This window comes from Caenorhabditis elegans, chromosome I (assembly GCF_000002985.6).
Source record: "Caenorhabditis elegans chromosome I".
NCBI lineage: Eukaryota > Metazoa > Nematoda > Chromadorea > Rhabditida > Rhabditidae > Caenorhabditis > Caenorhabditis elegans.
In genome coordinates, this window is record NC_003279.8 from 4,154,836 (window position 1) to 4,171,991 (window position 17,156).

The 17,156-nt window shown below is 35.3% G+C and overlaps 5 protein-coding genes across 6 annotated transcripts; 2 read left to right on the forward strand and 3 right to left on the reverse strand.

The window, feature by feature from the left end:
• Positions 1-706: 706 nt before the first annotated feature.
• On the reverse strand, positions 707-3,883 carry R12E2.8 (Galaxin-like repeats domain-containing protein). The gene is made up of 6 exons (NM_058911.4): positions 3,782-3,883; positions 3,421-3,576; positions 3,279-3,349; positions 2,676-2,767; positions 920-1,166; positions 707-836 (listed from the first exon to the last, which is right to left on the reverse strand). The coding sequence occupies exons 1-6, from the start codon at positions 3,861-3,863 to the stop codon at positions 759-761; spliced, it is 726 nt and encodes a 241-aa protein (NP_491312.2). The 5' UTR covers positions 3,864-3,883; the 3' UTR covers positions 707-758.
• A 295-nt stretch (positions 3,884-4,178) lies between these two features.
• On the reverse strand, positions 4,179-6,278 carry inx-15 (Innexin). The gene is made up of 5 exons (NM_058912.6): positions 6,147-6,278; positions 5,350-5,878; positions 4,777-4,850; positions 4,446-4,724; positions 4,179-4,399 (listed from the first exon to the last, which is right to left on the reverse strand). Exons 1-5 carry the CDS (start codon positions 6,273-6,275, stop codon positions 4,262-4,264), a joined length of 1,149 nt encoding a protein of 382 aa, NP_491313.1. The 5' UTR covers positions 6,276-6,278; the 3' UTR covers positions 4,179-4,261.
• Positions 6,279-7,210: 932 nt separating this feature from the next.
• On the forward strand, positions 7,211-10,190 carry inx-16 (Innexin-16). Its single transcript, NM_058913.6, has 6 exons — positions 7,211-7,301; positions 7,570-7,801; positions 8,249-8,845; positions 9,315-9,474; positions 9,534-9,589; positions 9,874-10,190. The coding sequence occupies exons 1-5, from the start codon at positions 7,222-7,224 to the stop codon at positions 9,581-9,583; spliced, it is 1,119 nt and encodes a 372-aa protein (NP_491314.1). The 5' UTR covers positions 7,211-7,221; the 3' UTR covers positions 9,584-9,589; positions 9,874-10,190.
• Positions 10,191-10,239: 49 nt separating this feature from the next.
• Positions 10,240-12,222, forward strand: inx-17 (Innexin-17; the record flags this gene model as incomplete). Of its 2 annotated transcripts, NM_058914.6 has the most annotated exons (5): positions 10,300-10,367; positions 10,486-10,717; positions 10,762-10,972; positions 11,031-11,293; positions 11,813-12,222. In NM_058914.6, the coding sequence occupies 5 exons, from the start codon at positions 10,300-10,302 to the stop codon at positions 12,125-12,127; spliced, it is 1,089 nt and encodes a 362-aa protein (NP_491315.1). In that variant the 3' UTR covers positions 12,128-12,222. The 2 variants fall into 2 exon arrangements, with proteins under 2 accessions (NP_001021592.1, NP_491315.1); NM_001026421.4 differs by having other exon boundaries at positions 10,240-10,367; positions 11,031-12,216.
• Positions 12,223-14,148: 1,926 nt separating this feature from the next.
• On the reverse strand, positions 14,149-16,754 carry egg-5 (Inactive protein-tyrosine phosphatase egg-5). Its single transcript, NM_058915.9, has 5 exons — positions 16,490-16,754; positions 15,564-16,441; positions 14,776-15,515; positions 14,416-14,705; positions 14,149-14,339 (listed from the first exon to the last, which is right to left on the reverse strand). The coding sequence occupies exons 1-5, from the start codon at positions 16,750-16,752 to the stop codon at positions 14,249-14,251; spliced, it is 2,262 nt and encodes a 753-aa protein (NP_491316.1). The 5' UTR covers positions 16,753-16,754; the 3' UTR covers positions 14,149-14,248.
• Between the last annotated feature and the right edge of the window lie 402 nt (positions 16,755-17,156).

Sequence of the window (17,156 nt, forward strand, 5' to 3'; positions counted from 1 at the left end):
TGCAAATGGACGAAAAGCGTATATAAATGTGCTTGGGATTTCAGAAATGTTGGAATAATTTTTGTGATTGTGAGAAAAATTAAGAAATGCTTATGACAAAATTAGTTAGGTTTCAGGAAAAATTTTGAAAAAAAATCACAAGGCTATGAAATTTGAGCTAAAATATTTTTAAAAGTCACGAATCTAGTATTATACTTTTACCCTTATACTTAAAAATGCTCCTCTAAATTGCTTTTTACAATAAATTTAGCGACATTTTTACCTAAAAAAAACGGATCTGAAGACATTTTGAGGTCCGTAATATTGCTCCAAGTAGATTTTGGCAGACTTAATGATTTCAAGTGTGTCTAATGGCAAACATTTTGGAGAATTCTTGGACTTTTTTATTTTTAGGAGCATCTTGAACTGGAAAAAAATCGTTCTGAAATTTTTTTCACTACAGTTTTATTACCCCCGAGTCAAATTGCTCCAAATTGCGGATATTTTCAGATTTTTTTTTTGATATTCTCAAGAATGCAAATTTATGAAACTTTTTTTAATCAAAAACTTTTTTCGACCAACTAGATCAATGTTGGAAAATTAAAATTTCTTGAGAGCAATTCTTTGATGCAGTTTTTCAATTATTTATTTTACTTTTTTATAAACCAGAAAAAAAAACGTTTTTTCACTGATCTACACCAAAAACAATATATTCATACCTCATCACATTAATAAATCCTTTTTATTTTCCAATTTTCAAATAAAGATATTTTAAAAATTTAACAATTTTTATTCTTTCCCATTGAGTAGATTTTATCGTACGGATACTTGCAACATTGTTTGGTTTTGTCGTATTGCTGAAAATAAAGACGGTTATCTTATCAACTGATAATCAATTAACACTCGAGTACTAACACTCATAAAATCCAATAAAACAAACCGTATCGATAAATTTGCCATTTTCTCTTCGAAGATAACAACATGCTCGGACAGTCGATGCCTTTTCTAGTGGACCGTCACAGCAAACATGAGTTGAAGAGTGATACGGACGGGATGATGTTCCATTGTTTAGTTGGCAACAGGAATTGAATTCCGTAGAGTCAAATACAGAATTTCCGCAGCAAATTTGCTGAACTCCACCGTCATACGTGGCATTTCCGCAGCAAATATCATCTGGTGTGGATTTTCTACAAGAGAAACATTCAAGAAAGGGTTTTTGATCAATTGCCAAATTTTTGATAGCTTGACAAAACTACAACACCAATTTTTGGTAAATTTCTCATGTTTTGGTGAATTTCCAAATTTTTGGTAATTTGCCTAATGTATCGAGAAGGCCTCAATAGAAGGCAAGCACATATTTATACCTGCTTGAATACGCCTGCCTGGCAGCCTATGTCTGCATTCTGGAAAATTTTGTTTGTTCGCGTGAAAATTTACGTATGGAAATTCCATTGATAAATGAAAAAGGACCAAGCAAAGTGCGCACTGAATCGATTTTTTTAAAATTCTGTATTTCAATTTGGTTGAGACAGTCTCCAATGAACCAGACAAATAGCTCTGGAAGATCAGCTTGAAAAATTTTTGGAAATAGATTCTAGTTCTTTTCTAAAGTACTGGAAAATATTATAAACTTTTTCTCGGTTTGTCGTTTTGAAGGTCGTGGAGAAATTCACCGACTTACTTCAGTTAAAATATTTTCAACTGCAAATTTAAATTTTTGACTTTTAAACCAAATCCGAGGCAACTTCTATATACACATGTAAATTCGGTGTATGTAACTTTAGCGGTTTTCATGAAAAAAGTGGGTAGCCTTGCAAACATTACAACTTTTTTAAAGACCCATACTAAACCGATTCTTGACAGTTTAGGTGTTTAAAATTTCAATCGAATTGTATTATTCAACGTGATGATCGCATGTAGATTAAATCTAAAAGATCACACAGGTGGGTAAATGAAACTTTTTCAAGTTAATGGGAATTAGTAGAAAAAGCTAGGGCTTTCTAATAGTTTTGCGTCTTTGAAGAGCAACCATTTATCTTATGAAAACCTAGACTTGTGAAGATTTTGATAAACTATGGATCGAAAAAAGCCGAATGGAACAAGTGAACAAACTCAATTTTTTAAGAAATAGTTGGCTCATAGTTCTCGGGAGTGGTAATTTGTTTGATGAAAAATTTATTTTTTGGGTTTTTTTTGAGACAAAAAACTAAAAAACTGTTCGTAATTTTCAAAAAAAAATTGTTTAATATTTGGTCCATATTATGTTTTGAATTTGAGGGTAGCTTGCCTCCTAGGCAGGCAGGCAAATATTTATTTCAGAGAATGTTTCATTTTCCTAACCGCCTTGTATCAAACAAGTTTTCTTCCGTTCCAATTACCATTCGTGACGTGGCACGTACTGTCATATATTATTACAACATAAGGTTTTGTCTGAAATTACTCATCGGTACGGGATACACGGTATTACACATATCCCATCCTTTTTTACAACCATCTACAATAATTTCTCTATCCCTCTCTTTCAATGCCTCATTGTGTTCAGCTACTAATGTTTTGTGTGGCATGATGCCCGTGAATGAGGCATCAACCTCGAAACGAACGAGATTTCGACCGTTTTACGGCACGCCGTGACAACGACAGCCGTTAAATGAGGCTGGGAAAACGTGGTGTTGGTTTTTTTTACTGAAAAAACTCACACAGATAATGTCCGATCACAACACAAGAAAGTTGTATCCTTTTGGAAATAGACATCCTTACCGCAGCAATCACCTCCAATTATGTTATGAATCTGGAAAGATTGGAGAGATCGAAAAACACTACGATGACATAATTTACACGCGCGGCTTTTTTGTATCTAGATTCATCTCAAAAGTGATAAATAGCCATGTTAGAGGGGGTGGGTAGGAGGTAGCAAGTTTTGAAAGGTGATAAAAGATCAAATTCCGGAGAAGATGTGGCTTTTATATTCACTACTGGAAAGTGACAAGAAATAAGTGACAAAAAACAAAAAAAATAAAATAGGAAATTTTTGGCAAACGGTAAAGGCAGAATTTGTATTTTAGTAAAAACTTTTTAAGTTTCAGGCGAATTGAGTTTTTCAACTTTTGTTGAAAATTTTGAAAACTTATTTTGGACTGCAAAACTAAACCCATCCTATGGATTTATTGGTAATTTTTTTTTAATGTGAATAAATTCAGAATTTGTGTTTTTTTTTCAATAAAAAGTTTCTCGGACATATCTAAATTTTTCCGTGCCCACAAACCAATGTCCATCTTGCAATTTCCCCCTTGCTAACGTACCACCCCTCCACAACAAGTTTGATCGAGGCGAAGAGGTTGTGTATCGCAACACGAATGAGCCATGACACCGCCTGAAACAATGCTGATTAAATGGCATTATTTATTTATACGCATTAGCGGTAACAGAGATAAGAGACCTAACCTCTGTCCCGATTGTGTACGTTTTCATCGCAACACAATTGACTCGATGTATTGTATACGTGGCTGCCACAACAAGCCACACCGATAAGGTCTCGATGTTCGGAATACGATGTACAGTTTTCAGATTTGGTTCCAACTTGACAGCATAGACGGAACTCTGAAAATATATTATTTTTGTCGGTAAGAAAGTGGCTGTGAGCTCTCATGGAAATCCTGTGAATTGGAAAATTGGAAAAAATCCGCAAAGTCTACTACTTTTTAACTGTTTATATTAATTTTAATTGTATAAACATAGAGAAAAATCTGATAACTTTTGGGTGGAATCCGAAAATTGTTTTGAAAAAAGTCAAAAAAAATCTTACCTGTTTTTGAGATTGGCGCCACAGAACTAAATACTAATGATAAAATAATAAACCCAGTCAAAAAATAACAAGAAATAGTCATATTATAGTACAGATATATCTATCACCTAGAATAAAGGGTCAACATTTGAGAGGGACTGGTCAGGAGACTGCGCGGGCAGGTGAGCTAACAGAAAATTGTTGGCGGGATATTTGGGAAACAGAGGGATGCGTGGATTGATTTTTTTACTCCGAAATTTCATGTTACAGTATTTTATTAACAGCGTTGAATTTTTATAAAGCTGTGACCAAATTGAAATTTGATTTTAAAAATTTAGATTTTCAACTTCGTTTGTCAATATTTTGAAACGTTTACTATACAACAATCTTCCCTCCGTTTGTAAACTGAATAAAATCATTATAATTTATTTGATTTATTAAATTCAAAAAACAATATAATATCAGTTGGCACATAATTACTTTAAAAATAATTATCTAAAATTATTGAGATTTTTCTGAAAGCTTTTGGAATAACATGTCGACTACATTCTGACACACATTATCTCCGGCATTCTTGGCAATTAAGTGTAACACTACGACAATGTCTGGATTGATGGAAAGAACTCGATTGTAGTCGTTCTGAAATTAAATTAAATTTTCTAAATAATTTTGGATTTAAAATTACCGAGTAAGTGCCATCAGGTCGTTCCACAAGGGGAACTTTTTCTTCTCCATGTCCACCGTCAGTTAAAGTATGACCACCTGCGCTGAGCATTCGTCTTACAAATTCTTTTCTAGACGAAGCATGGAAGAAATGTTGGAAAGACGTGAAGAGATTCCAGACGGTAAGGAAGAACAATGCAATGATCCAGTAGAAGAGTGCAAGGAATACTTTCTCATTTAGCATATTCATTGAAAGAACACATTGGACACTGTACTTTTGGATACTTCCCTTCTTGCGAATCTGAAGATTTATCCATAAAGGTTTGATTAGAGAAGAATTGTTCTGCGCTAACCTCAAAATCACACATTGTTTGTCTTGGGAAGATTCCGTTAGCGATCCAGTTGCTTCCGAATCCAACACGGAGACCTGCAAAATTGTTTTATTTTTTTTTTAATTCTTACTATGTTTTAATAAGATTGATAAATTCTAATTTGATTGTGAATTTTCGAATATTATGGTTTTTTTTTCAATTTTTCGCTTTCTCGAGAATACCCTTGATCGGAAATTTCGGAAATTTTGAAATTTTGCACCATTTAAGTTCTGAATGTTGTATAAAGATAATTTTTATTGATGTTGGAAAGTTTTAAAAGTCCTTAAAAACAGCCAAAAACAGGCATGAAAAGTAATTTATAAAATACTTCATATTTTTACTTTAATTTTTGAATTTTGGTTTTTTTTGAATAATTTTAAATGAATCTTGGAATTTTGATTTTTTTTTTGAACTTTGTGGGTTCTTTTGAACAAAAAATGTTGTTCAAGAAGACAAACGCGGCATTTTTTAAAAATCCAAATAAAGTTGATTACAAATGCTGGCTAGTTATATCCCCCAGCTTCAGATTAATCTTTAAAAAAAAAAAAAACTTACTTATAAAGTCATCCAAATCGAACCCGAGGAAGAAATGAATCAGGAACATTTGTGCAATAAGATTTACCAGAAACAGGAATTTTGTGAGGATATAATTGAAAGAAACCCAATTTCTTCCAATAATATTTGGAATCAATGGAATCGGACTTTTTCTTCCTTGTCGATCAATATACTTCTTCAAGTGACTTGCAATCTTTTCAATTCCAGCATTTCGCTTTCCCACATCAGTTTTATCCAAGTTACATGCAACATCTACTACGGCTTTTACTTGAAGCCCCGACCACCAATTGACAGTACTCCAGTACAAATATGGAAGGTAGAAGAGGAAGGCGAGGAAGACCAGGATAAATTGAACCCACTGGTAATATGAAAGTTCCTTTTCTTCTCGATAACGCTCTGGTGGCATATTAGGGTCTTCTAGAGGGACGTAGTAGGTATTTTCAATCAGACAGTAGTCTGTTGTGTATTCATTCCATCCGCCTTTAAACTCAGCAGGTGTCCAGCAGGAAATGGCTCTGCCAAAGTACGTCTGAAAATAAGTCATATATTGTTTGATATCAATTATTCAATTAATTAATTAATGGTGAATTTACTTTTTTTAACGACTGGCTTTCAGGTACACCAAATATTTGGTCAGTTGAAATTTGTTTTCTTTGCGTAAATAAGATATTTAAGGGAAATTATGGTTGTAGGCACGTAGGTAGGCATTTATTTGCCTGCGGGGTGTACTTACATGAAACTTGACATTGAAGAGCTACTATTTGAAATAAGTGTCATTAGAATGAAGATTAACTTACATGATACCCAATCACCAATGCAGAAAGAGCAAAAACGTATGCACTGTACTGAAAGTTGAGGCGATCAATGAAATCATCCTCGTGCCTTTGGACCGTATACTGTGTGACTAAATTGACTACAAATTCCATTACCTGAAGATATTCAAATTTTGTATCTATAGAGTAAATGAAGGGAATGAAGCAAGAGCACCTAACATTATTATTACAAGTGCACACACATACAGTTTCCTTATCAATTTCTGTTTAAGACAAAGTGACTCAGTGATAGAGTGTGTGGGTTGTAGAGAATTGGAGATAAAAATTAAATGCCAAAGAGCTGGAATACTGAAGTTATCAGTTGGGAGGGAGAGTGTCTCTGGTATGCCAAGAGGAAAAACTTCACTACAGTTATTTCTTCGTTTGGAACCAATTTACTTTATATTTTGTGTTTCAAGTTTTTTAAAAAACCTTTTTGAATAAGAAACTGTAAATTAAACTCTAAAAATTAATTACACAATATTTAAAATGCGCTTTTGAAATAATCTAAAAAGCTTTAAACTACTTTTTGATGTAGTCAAGTAAAATATTTCAGAAAAAATTTACCACTTTTTCGGAAAAAAATTTCAATTTTGTTTTAAAGTTTCTTTATTTTTTCCAAAAAAAATAATGCAGGTCCTTTTGTCTGCCTATCGCCTATTTTTGAGTTCCGCACTGTGCAGATTCATCAATGTTTTATATTCGGTAAATTGATTCACTTAAAACATTTTATAAATATTCTTAGGTTTTCTGTTAAAACTGAATATTTTGTTGATTAAAATCAAAAAATCAGAAACTACTTTTAAACTCCTCCTGGAGGAAAAGAACAAACATGGAGCGAAAATACCATTAAAACTTTTTGTTCTCTATTCAAACTGTTGACTCAGAATTGGTAAACTACTAAAATTGTTTTGACTCACACTTCAACGTCTCAGGCAGTCCCTTAATAGTTTCTTATCACTTTCTTCTCTAATTAGTGTCCTTTTGTGCGTGGTACCACACACTTTCTTATCACTTTTTATGTTTCATATATCTATATTTAATTTCAGGGTACACCAAAATGTCTATGTTAGGGAACATAAAAACCTATGCGCAGACGGTCACAAGTCTGTCGGATAATGATGATACCTCTATTGACAGGTTAGTTTTCAAGATCTAGATTTTAACATGGCCGAGATTTTATTCTGAAAGCAACCGAATTTTCTTTTTGTCAGTCACCTTGTAAAAATCAAGAAAATTCTGTGGAAAGTTTGAAAAAAACAAAAAAAAAGAAAAAAAAAGAGAAAAGAGATTCCGTGCGTGATTTGGCTCCGCCCTTTTCTTGACTGTGAATAGTCATGCTTCAGAACTATCTGACTTCAAAATTGTAGTGAATACCTGGGCCACTTCTTCATTCGTAATTTTTCAGATTAAACTACGTAGTCACCACTTCCATTCTCATCGCTTTTTCTCTTCTCCTGTTCGCCAAAAACTATGTGGGAGAACCAATGCAATGCTGGACTCCAAATCAGTTTGCCGGTGGATGGGAGAGTTTTGCGGAATCCTATTGCTTCATTGAGAATACATATTTTGTGCCGATGCAAGACTCGAATCTTCCAGCTGCTGAAACAAGAGAAGGCAGAGAAATGATTTATTATCAGGTTGGTTGAAGGAATAATTTTTTTGAAATACTTATAATTTCACTATGACAAAATGCTCTATATTTCTGCTAGTATCCTTCAGTACTGAGCGCCCTAGAAGCAGCACTACAGTTCTTTTAAAACAGTACCCCTACAGTATATCTACAGTAACCTTAGAAAGCGCCTAGTGATTATACAGTACCTACAGTATCCATTTTTGGATACCCAAGGATCCGAAACTCACATACAACACCCTACCCCTGGTCATACTTATTCCATACTTTACTGGTCATACTTTAGTCAAGCTATTGCCGTATCGACCGTAAATATAAAAACAGCAGCATCTAATTTTTGACTCAAATATTTTTCAGTTCTATTTCTCGCAAAAAATTGTTCCCAAATTTCTGTCTCCCCTTTATTTTAAACTACTTCGAAAATGCGCCAATTTTAAATTCATTTATTTTTCAGTGGGTACCATTCCTCCTGGTAATCCAAGCTTTGTTCTTCTGTGTACCAAGAGCTTTTTGGATTATCTACCCATCATACAGTGGTCTCACAATTGCTGATATGATCACTGCTGCAAGACAGAATGGAAAACAATTGGAGGGTGCAGATGAAGCATTAGAGCAAGTTGCAATGATAAATTGGCGGACTGAACAACAGAAAGGACATGGATCGCGAATTTTCAATTGTTACCTGGTCATGAAGTTGCTGATTCTTCTCAACATTGTTCTACAGTTCTTCCTGCTCAACTCATTTTTAAACACTGCTTACACATTTTGGGGATGGGGAATCTTTTGGGATATGGTAAATGGAAGGCATTGGCAAGAGAGTGGGCACTTTCCAAGAGTATCATTCTGCGATATTAATGTGAGAGAACTTGGAAACATTCATCATTGGAGTCTTCAATGTGTTCTGATGGTTAATATGTTCAATGAAAAGATCTTCATTTTCTTGTGGTTCTGGTTCGCATTTTTGCTTGTCGCCACTGCAGGAGATTTTGTTATTTGGGTTTGGAGACGATTTGACAGCAATTCGAAACTTGGATTTATCTTGGATCTTTTGGTAAGTTCGAAGAAACATAATAAGAGTTGAGACAAATGAGTAGTGTTAGGTTGCTCATGATCTTATTTGGCAAAAAATCATTGTATTTTTAAATTATTTCCCGCCGACCAAAAAAACTGGTGATATCGGGAATTCCTAGAATTATAAACGCTTGAAGCTTGAAAGCTTTATTTTTCTGCTTGACGTACTTGAAAATTTTTGAGAATTTTTACTTAAAATCCATTCAAGGATATCTGGAGAAAAACCTAAAATTTTATTTGAATATTGGGTTTCAAGAAAACTTTTTAGATTGAAAAATGTAGTGGAGAATTTACCTAATCCGGAAGCAGTGTAATTTTTAAAAACTTTTTTCGACAAAAGCTTGACACCTTGAAAAGTTTGATCTTGAAAATCTGATATTGGTGCTGGCCGAGTTTTCGCATTTTTAGGCCATTTCGAGAAAGCCTTGCCAAAATTACAATAATTACAGAACCAAGAAGGAATTGATCATTCTCCACAGAAAGCCAGTGAGCTGTACAAAAACGTGCTTCGTGATGACGGAGTTCTGTTCCTCCGGCTCCTCGATTCGAATAGCGGACGACTGAACTCGGAAGAGCTTATGAAGAAAATTTATAATATTTCAGTTGGCCGTGAGTCTTTCTCTCCGTCTCCGTCTCCCTCTCCCTTCACTAACTTGTTCCTTTTTCAGATGCAACTGATTTGAATACACCTATTGAAGAACATGCAACTAGTGAGTGAAGGGAGGTAAGCTGGAGAGGGAGGGAAGGGGAAATATTGAAGTTATTACCAAAATTTCTAACACTTTTTGTATGTTTTTGTGCTTCGACTCACCTAAATTGTCTTAATGACTTTTCACGGCCTGGGCCTGGGCAGGCATGAGGTACTCTCTGCCAACTGAAATAAAGTTTAGAAGCAACTGACCTGAATCACAGTGAGATCATGGGTTTGGAAGAGTTTATGGAAAATTATCCAAGTGATTCTTGATTTTTGAGTTTTTAAGATTTTTCTTTGAAAATTTCCAATTTCAGCTCACGCTCCACATGCTTCAGTCGAGGGAGATTCAAGTTAACATTGCTCATAGTTTTATTGGAATTTTTTTTGTTTTTTTCAAAGACCTCAAGTTTAACTGCTCATATCTTAATGGTTGTTGGTTTTAGGAAAAATATTTCAGCTGACAAGATATTTATTAAGTTGATCACTTTAACTTTACAGTTTAAAAATTGGAAATATTTTTGAGACCTGCCGAGATATGAATTGTCAAAGTTGATAGGGTGCATTAAACTGTATTTGTTGTGATTAATATTTTATTTATAAACCAATTTCCTAATAAATTTGGAAATAATTGTTCAACTTAATTTATATTGTTGTGCTCAAAATTGGATCTACTCCATTCAAATATCTTTTCTTGTTTTTTTTATCCTTTTCTGCCTTTTTCAACATTTTAAACTCTTCAGATGAAGATCGATACTGGGTTTTACTCCAAAACCATCACACCTACTTATGACTCTGATGCAATTGATAGGTGGGTTAATTTGTGTGGCCTAGAAATAAAGAAAACTCGGTCATTGATTTATCGGAAATTTCCAAAAACTTTCTATCACCAAATTTAGTTCAGAGAAACACTTTTCAAATATTTTCAGGCTTCGCTACTACTTCACAGTATTTCTATTAACTTCAAGTGCCTTTTTTATAATGGCAAAACAATATGTTGGACAAAGCATCCAATGCTGGGCTCCGAAACAATTTAAAGGTGGATGGGAAGAATATGCAGAATCATATTGTCTAATTGAGAATACATATTATGTACATATGAATAATTCAAATCTACCAGGACCAGCTATCCGGGAAAACAAAGAACTGAAATATTATCAGGTAATCAGAAATTTTAATTCTTCCACTTAAATCTAAAAATTCAGTGGGTCCCGTTCATCCTCTTTGGATTGGCAGTGGTAATTTATATTCCAAGAGTTATTTGGAATGCTCTTCAATCTCTAATTGGTATCAATATCTCCATAGTAACATCGAATCTTAGAAAAGTTGCAAAAAGTGGATTTACATCAGAAAATCCGGATATTGAGAAGAAGAAAAAAGAGATGCAGTGTAAAAAGAAGGCGACGAGTCGGCAAGGTAGGCATAGGCGACTATCTACCGCCTACTTTCTGAGTTTTTTTTTGCTGAATTTCAGTTGACGGTGAATTCTGGGGATCACGCCTAACCACTTGCATATTGGCAACAAAATTTCTGGCAACAATCTTGATATTTATCTCAATGGGATTTTTGGATTATTTCATGGGATTGGGTCCGATGTATGGATGGACAATTACAAAAGATATATTACAAGGACGACAATGGCAAGAGAGTGGCTCATTTCCGAGAGTAACTTTCTGTGATTTTCAAGTTCGAGAACTTGGTTATGTCAATAATTGGTCACTTCAGTGTGTTTTAATGGTGAATATACGAAATTTTAACTCCTGAAAACGGACAAAAAACGAAATTTTGCTATTTTTGGTCTCGACACGACATAATTGACGTGGTGTCAGGGTGTCTTATGTCGGTTTGATGAACGATCTACGAGATCTACGAGAATTGCGGAAATTCAGACGCAGAGTTCTCAAACTGATTTTTGAATAAAAATTCCCGCATTTTTTGTAGAACAAACTGTATTGGGACAGCCTGACACCACGAGAAAATATTGTTAAATGCTTAAAAATACGCGTCTTTACTGTGATTTCAAGCTCTCACAGCTTCCAAGTTTTCATCGAATTTTCAGATACTAAATAAATACTTACGATTTTTTTAAAGAAAAATTTGAAGAAAATTGCAAAAGAACGAAGTTGGGATACACTACTGTAGTCTGTACTTTAATCAGTGTCAATCGTGTCACATTCCAATTAAAAATATATATTACAGGGTCTCGCCACGTTTTCAAAACTTTTCGTGATGAGACCTCATTGAAACAATTTTTAGGTGAACATGTTCAATGAGAAGCTGTTCATTGCGCTTTGGTGGTGGTACGCACTTTTGGCGATTCTCTCGATTTTCGACATTTTCCGAGTGTTATTCCGATTTACAATCCATCATCAAATCTCTTTCATCACGAGAATTCTGGCATGTACAGGTGATTCTGCGATCAGTGCAACAGAAGTTGGAGAGTTTAATCGAAAAGTGTTACGAATCGATGGAATCAACTTGACACATTTGGTTTATGCGAATGCTACGATTTTTGAAGCCGCTGATTTTGTGAGGCCTATGTGGGAGCAGTTTAAAGAAAACCAGAATTAAGTGTTTTGACTGTTTAAATTATTGGAGTATTTTCTTCAAATGTATTTTGATCAATTTTTTTTTCCTATCCTCTTCGAATAAATAGATTTTATTAGGCTGTCATGAGAGTCCTGTCTGAATTTTTTGTTTTTGTCATTGTGGGCTGTAGATCAATTTTGGTGTTTACCCACTCCTAGTGATTGATGAGCAGAAAAATGTCTTTGCAGTAATTAGCCCCCATCCCTCTTTTTCCTCTCAGTTCAAGTTCCCTTGCGATGAATATAACCTATTTCAATTCTTGTTCGACTTGTTCTGTTATACATGCTCCTGGCGGAAAATCTACTAATTTTGCACATAAATGGTCGGTTTTAGTCAAAATCAAATTGTACACTAAAAAGTATGACTGAAAATCCACTTATTCTGCTTGAACTCAGCGGATATGAAACTTTTTCGAATTTGGTTTTCAAATTCTGAAAGAACACAAAATTTGCAACAAAATGGCTACAGGGATTTTTGAAAAAGTTAGAAAAAGTTTTAAGGAAATTTTTTTTTAGGAAATCTTTTTTCGATTTTTTACGATTTTTTTTTGGAATAAAAATCCTTTTTCCCGAATTTTTTTCGAACATTTTTTTAATATTTTTCGGAATATTTTAAGGAAATCTTTCCAAATTTTTTTCTGAAATTTATTTAAATTTTTCCGAAATTTTGTAAAATTTTCGGAATTTTTTTTGAATTTTTCCGAATTTTTTTTTGGGAAATTTGTTCGGAAATTTTTTGGAATTTATAGGTCGTGACCTACTTTTTAACGTGACCTACTTTAAAAAGTAGCTCAGTAGGTTTAAGAAGGTCACGTTAAAAGTAGGTCATGACCTATTTTTAATTTGGCCTACTTAAAAAGTAGGTCATGACCTATTTTTAATTTGGCCTACTTAAAAAGTAGGTCATGACTTATTTTTAATTTGACCTACTTAAAAAGTAGGTCATGACCTATTTTTAATTTGGCCTACTTAAAAAGTAGGTCATGACCTATTTTTAATTTAACCTACTTAAAAAAGTAGGTCACGACCTATTTTTAATTTGGCCTACTTAAAAAGTAGGTCATGACTTATTTTTAATTTGACCTACTTAAAAAGTAGGTCATGACCTATTTTTAATTTGGCCTACTTAAAAAGTAGGTCATGACCTATTTTTAATTTAACCTACTTAAAAAAGTAGGTCACGACCTATTTTTAATTTGACCTACTTAAAAAACTAGGTCATGGCCTATTTTTAATTTGACCTACTTAAAAAAGTAGGTCATGACCTATTTTTAATTTGACCTACTTAAAAAACTAGGTCATGACCTATTTTTAATTTGACCTACCTAAAAAGTAGGTCATGACTTATTTTTAATTTGACCTACTTAAAAAGCAAAATTTTTAAAAAAATGCAGAGTTGTCAAATTTTAAGCTCTTTCTGAAATATATTTTTAAAAAATTTCAGTTTCAGAAGCTTTGAGTTGAATCAAAAAACTGAATTTTTAGGCATATGTTTGACCGAACTTATTTAGATGCACCATAACCAATCATTTTTTAGGATATTTATCCGGTTTTCATAACTTTGAAAATTCATAACTCACTTAAAATTAACTTTTTTCAGAATGTTTCTTCGGGGACTTGTGTCAAATTTCAAGCTCTTTCTGAATTTTAAATCAAAATTTTTTTCAATTCCAGAAATTAGTAGATTTTTCTAACTTTGAAAATTCATATCTGACTCCAAATTAAATTTTTCAAAAATCCCTGTAGCCATTTCGTTGCAAATTTTGTGCTCTTTCAGAATTTTCGCAAGTATATCTTGCAATCCGAAACGCAGTCTCTAAATTTTCCCTCGCCAAAATATTCTCCTCTATAAACTGATAAATTAAAACATTTTTAATCGTTATTGTTGTCATCAGGATTCCGACAATTCCCCTTCATTGTGAAGTCACTATTTTTTTATTTTTTGCCGATTCCGATTTTTCGTTTCAGCTTGCCAATTAGGTGTTGAATTCGAAAACATTAGCTGACAGTTAAAATGCATTTTATACAGTATCATGCAATATTTCACAGAATGTTATAAATAAAAATAATAATAGTGAGTGTGGGGGTTTAGTATACATGAAAATTAGAATTCGAAGACGCTCTTCGCTGGTGAAAGGATCCCGTCGACAGCCGCCACCTTGTTCGGCATCTCTCCAACACAATCGGGTGCCTCACTGAAAAATAAAACATTTTTAGAAAGAGAATTAATTCAATTTGAATAATTTTTTTAATATGTAAAATAAAACATACCGTCTGTAGTTTGGTCTTTCAGGTCTTCCAACCATTCGAACAATGTCTGGATCTGCTCTTGGAGACAGCAAACGATAGCCAGGAATTGGAGCAGCAAGATCATCAAGGAACATGCGTTCGGATCGTTCTTGGAGCCATCTTTCATAATCGACATCCAACTCCTTTGCACTTCCAATGACGTCACGGAAGAAGAATGCAACAAGACGATGCACAAAGATGTACTGCATGGGAGTCTCGATGCTGAATGGACGGCGCTGACGAAGAAATTGGACAGCTCGTTGTACTGGGTACTGAAAATGTGTTTAATTGAATTGATTTCACCATTTCCAACTTAAAAAGTCACTAAATTCTGATACAAACCTTGTAAGTTGGCCCTCGGAGCAAACTGCAAATGGCAATCTCGGCAGCAACAAGACAAGCCGCTCTAGAAACTCCCAAATGATCATGGATAACGACTGGCTTCGACGCGTTGCGAAGTAAACGAAGAATATTTAATGGAGAGTACATATTCGATGAATTGTTCACGTCTCCTTGCCAATGTTCCACGTGACGTTCCTCGCGATCCGGTCCAATGAGACGAAGATGAGTGACACGGAACAATGGGTCTGGAGCTTGATAGACACCAAAGTTCTCGATTCGAAGTCCACCAGGAACAGTAACGGCGGGATCCGACGGAGATTTTGGCCAGTAATATTCACATCTTTCCGGTTCCTTTCTGCTGGTTAGCATCACAATGTATGGAACTTCCTCCTGCCAAACCATTCTCCAAAAATCATCAACGGTGTTCTTCATTGGAGCTTGAGTCATGATGAACTCATTGAACAGCGGCTTTCCAGAAATCCGATTTGCGTGAATGAAATCTCCGAGATACTGACCGCGTGGGAATTGGAGAGCGATTCGAGTGGAATCCCTGCAGTGAACACGTGGATTACGGCACTTTTCCTGGTTGTTGTCTGAAGCTGAGTGAGTGAATGGGATGTGGTTGACAGAGTTCTCGAGGATTTCAAAGCGTCGCTCCATTCCTCCGATGATGGTTGACAGATACTTCGCTTTTCTCGCTGCTCCAAACATCCGCTTTCCGATTCGAATGTTGTTGTAGACTGAAAAAAAGTTAATTAATTAAGGAAAATAATTATTTATTTTCTTACACTGTCCAGCAACACGAACTCGGTCTCTGTCAGCAAGAACATTTGCCTTGAAAGCTTGAACTCGCTTTTGCATCGTAGAAGCGTCGAGTTCACGAAGTAGGTATTCAGCCAGTGTCTCATTCTTGACGGCTTCTGGATGAATATCCGAAATCCATGTGCTGGTTTGATCATGTGAAAGAAGGCGCATCAGAAGCACCTGATCTCTTGCGGATTTCAGATCGATGCGATGATTTGTGAAGAAAGTTGAGTTGATTCCGAACTTCTCACAGATGCTTTTCAACGGCATCACCCATCCTTGACCGTTCACTGGACGCTTTGGCTTCTTTCCATTCTCATCCCGACGCATGTAGATGTCTGTGTATCGACCCTTCCATTTCGAGTCGAACTTTGAAGAGAAAAGCAGCTCTTGAGTGATCTCGGTGTCATCATAACTTGAACGAATCAAATTAGCCATTGCTTCCTTTGTCACCTTCTTATTGCATGGAGTAATCGATCCAACACGGGATTCTGCAGAAGCTGCAATTTTGTAGGCTGCATGAAGAGAGAAAGCTCCTGGCGATTGATGATTTTCTAGGACAGCATTCTTCATCTCCAATGCTTTCCGAGTCTTCATGACCAACGCTGGTTCCACTTGCATCGCAGTTCGGGCGGCAAATACTTTCATCCGAACATCGTTGAAGTGTCCCTTTGCCATCTCAATGTCGGCTCCATGCCCGGAATCCTCGCTTCTTCCTTCGTCCTTTGGTTTCTCGGAGACAAGACAGTCGAGAGCTTTGGATTTCCGCAATTTCGATGGAGCTGCATAAGTAGACGGAGCACCGCGTGGGACTTCAATCGCATCCTCTTCCGAGTTTCCGTTCAGACGCTCCTTGGATCTTCTGCAACATAAAATATTAATTTTCTAATACTTAAGAATCTCAAAGTACCTGTCCTTCTGAGCGAGCTTCTTCACTTTCTTCCGGAAACTCTTGCTAAGCGTGCTCTCGCTGTTGAATCTGGCTCTCATGCAGCTCACTCCCTTTTGTTGAGGATAATCCACCATCATATCCATGTTATCGGTGCTATCCGCGGAGGAGTCGTCGGTGTTTCCGGAGCAGAAGCTTTGAAGCGACGTCGCTCGCTTCCGGCCAGCTTGTGAGCGCATCGCATTGATTTGCTCGCGGAACATCACTTCGCTGTTCAACGCCATACCTGGAAAATAAATAAGCTTATTAAACGGCAGAAGAGACAGGAAAAACGATTTTGGGAGAGCACAAAATGGAAATTAGACGAATACGCGGATTTTTAATAGAAAATAACTGCGAAAAATACTGTTTAAACAACTGAACGGAAAAAGTCGAAGTTTTAGGAGAACAAAGAAAGAAAAAATTTCGGAAGTTTCCAGAAAACAAGTGCAATCATTTCGCTGAGCGGACAAAATACAAAATTTCGCGCTCTCCCAAGAATGTAGAACAAATTGTAGAACAAAGGTACGGTAGCAGATAATGTGTGTATTTGCGTACTTTTTTTTTGCATACCGTACTTTTCTTTACTTAATCGCACATTATAACGGAAAACGCATGTTTAATTAAAAATAGATTTTTTAAAAATTGT

What these genes read in the sequence shown, in the direction of transcription:
- R12E2.8 (NM_058911.4), bottom strand. Translation starts at nt 3,863, where the DNA reads ATGACTATTTCTTGTTATTTTTTGACTGGGTTTATTATTTTATCATTA. An exon ending in TGTGATCGGACATTATCTGT is followed by an intron (nt 1,167 to 2,675) that starts GTGAGTTTTTTC and finishes TTTCTCTTGTAG; the next exon opens with AAAATCCACACCAGATGATA. An exon ending in ATGGCAAATTTATCGATACG is followed by an intron (nt 837 to 919) that starts GTTTGTTTTATT and finishes CTTTATTTTCAG; the next exon opens with CAATACGACAAAACCAAACA.
- inx-15 (NM_058912.6), bottom strand. Translation starts at nt 6,275, where the DNA reads ATGGAATTTGTAGTCAATTTAGTCACACAGTATACGGTCCAAAGGCAC. An exon ending in CGATTTGGATGACTTTATAA is followed by an intron (nt 4,851 to 5,349) that starts GTAAGTTTTTTT and finishes ACAATTTTGCAG; the next exon opens with GTCTCCGTGTTGGATTCGGA. An exon ending in AAACAATGTGTGATTTTGAG is followed by an intron (nt 4,725 to 4,776) that starts GTTAGCGCAGAA and finishes ATAAATCTTCAG; the next exon opens with ATTCGCAAGAAGGGAAGTAT.
- inx-16 (NM_058913.6), top strand. Translation starts at nt 7,222, where the DNA reads ATGTCTATGTTAGGGAACATAAAAACCTATGCGCAGACGGTCACAAGT. An exon ending in GATGATACCTCTATTGACAG is followed by an intron (nt 7,302 to 7,569) that starts GTTAGTTTTCAA and finishes GTAATTTTTCAG; the next exon opens with ATTAAACTACGTAGTCACCA. An exon ending in TTATAATATTTCAGTTGGCC is followed by an intron (nt 9,475 to 9,533) that starts GTGAGTCTTTCT and finishes TTCCTTTTTCAG; the next exon opens with ATGCAACTGATTTGAATACA.
- egg-5 (NM_058915.9), bottom strand. Translation starts at nt 16,752, where the DNA reads ATGGCGTTGAACAGCGAAGTGATGTTCCGCGAGCAAATCAATGCGATG. An exon ending in TCCGAGGGCCAACTTACAAG is followed by an intron (nt 14,706 to 14,775) that starts GTTTGTATCAGA and finishes ACACATTTTCAG; the next exon opens with TACCCAGTACAACGAGCTGT. An exon ending in GAAAGACCAAACTACAGACG is followed by an intron (nt 14,340 to 14,415) that starts GTATGTTTTATT and finishes TTTATTTTTCAG; the next exon opens with TGAGGCACCCGATTGTGTTG.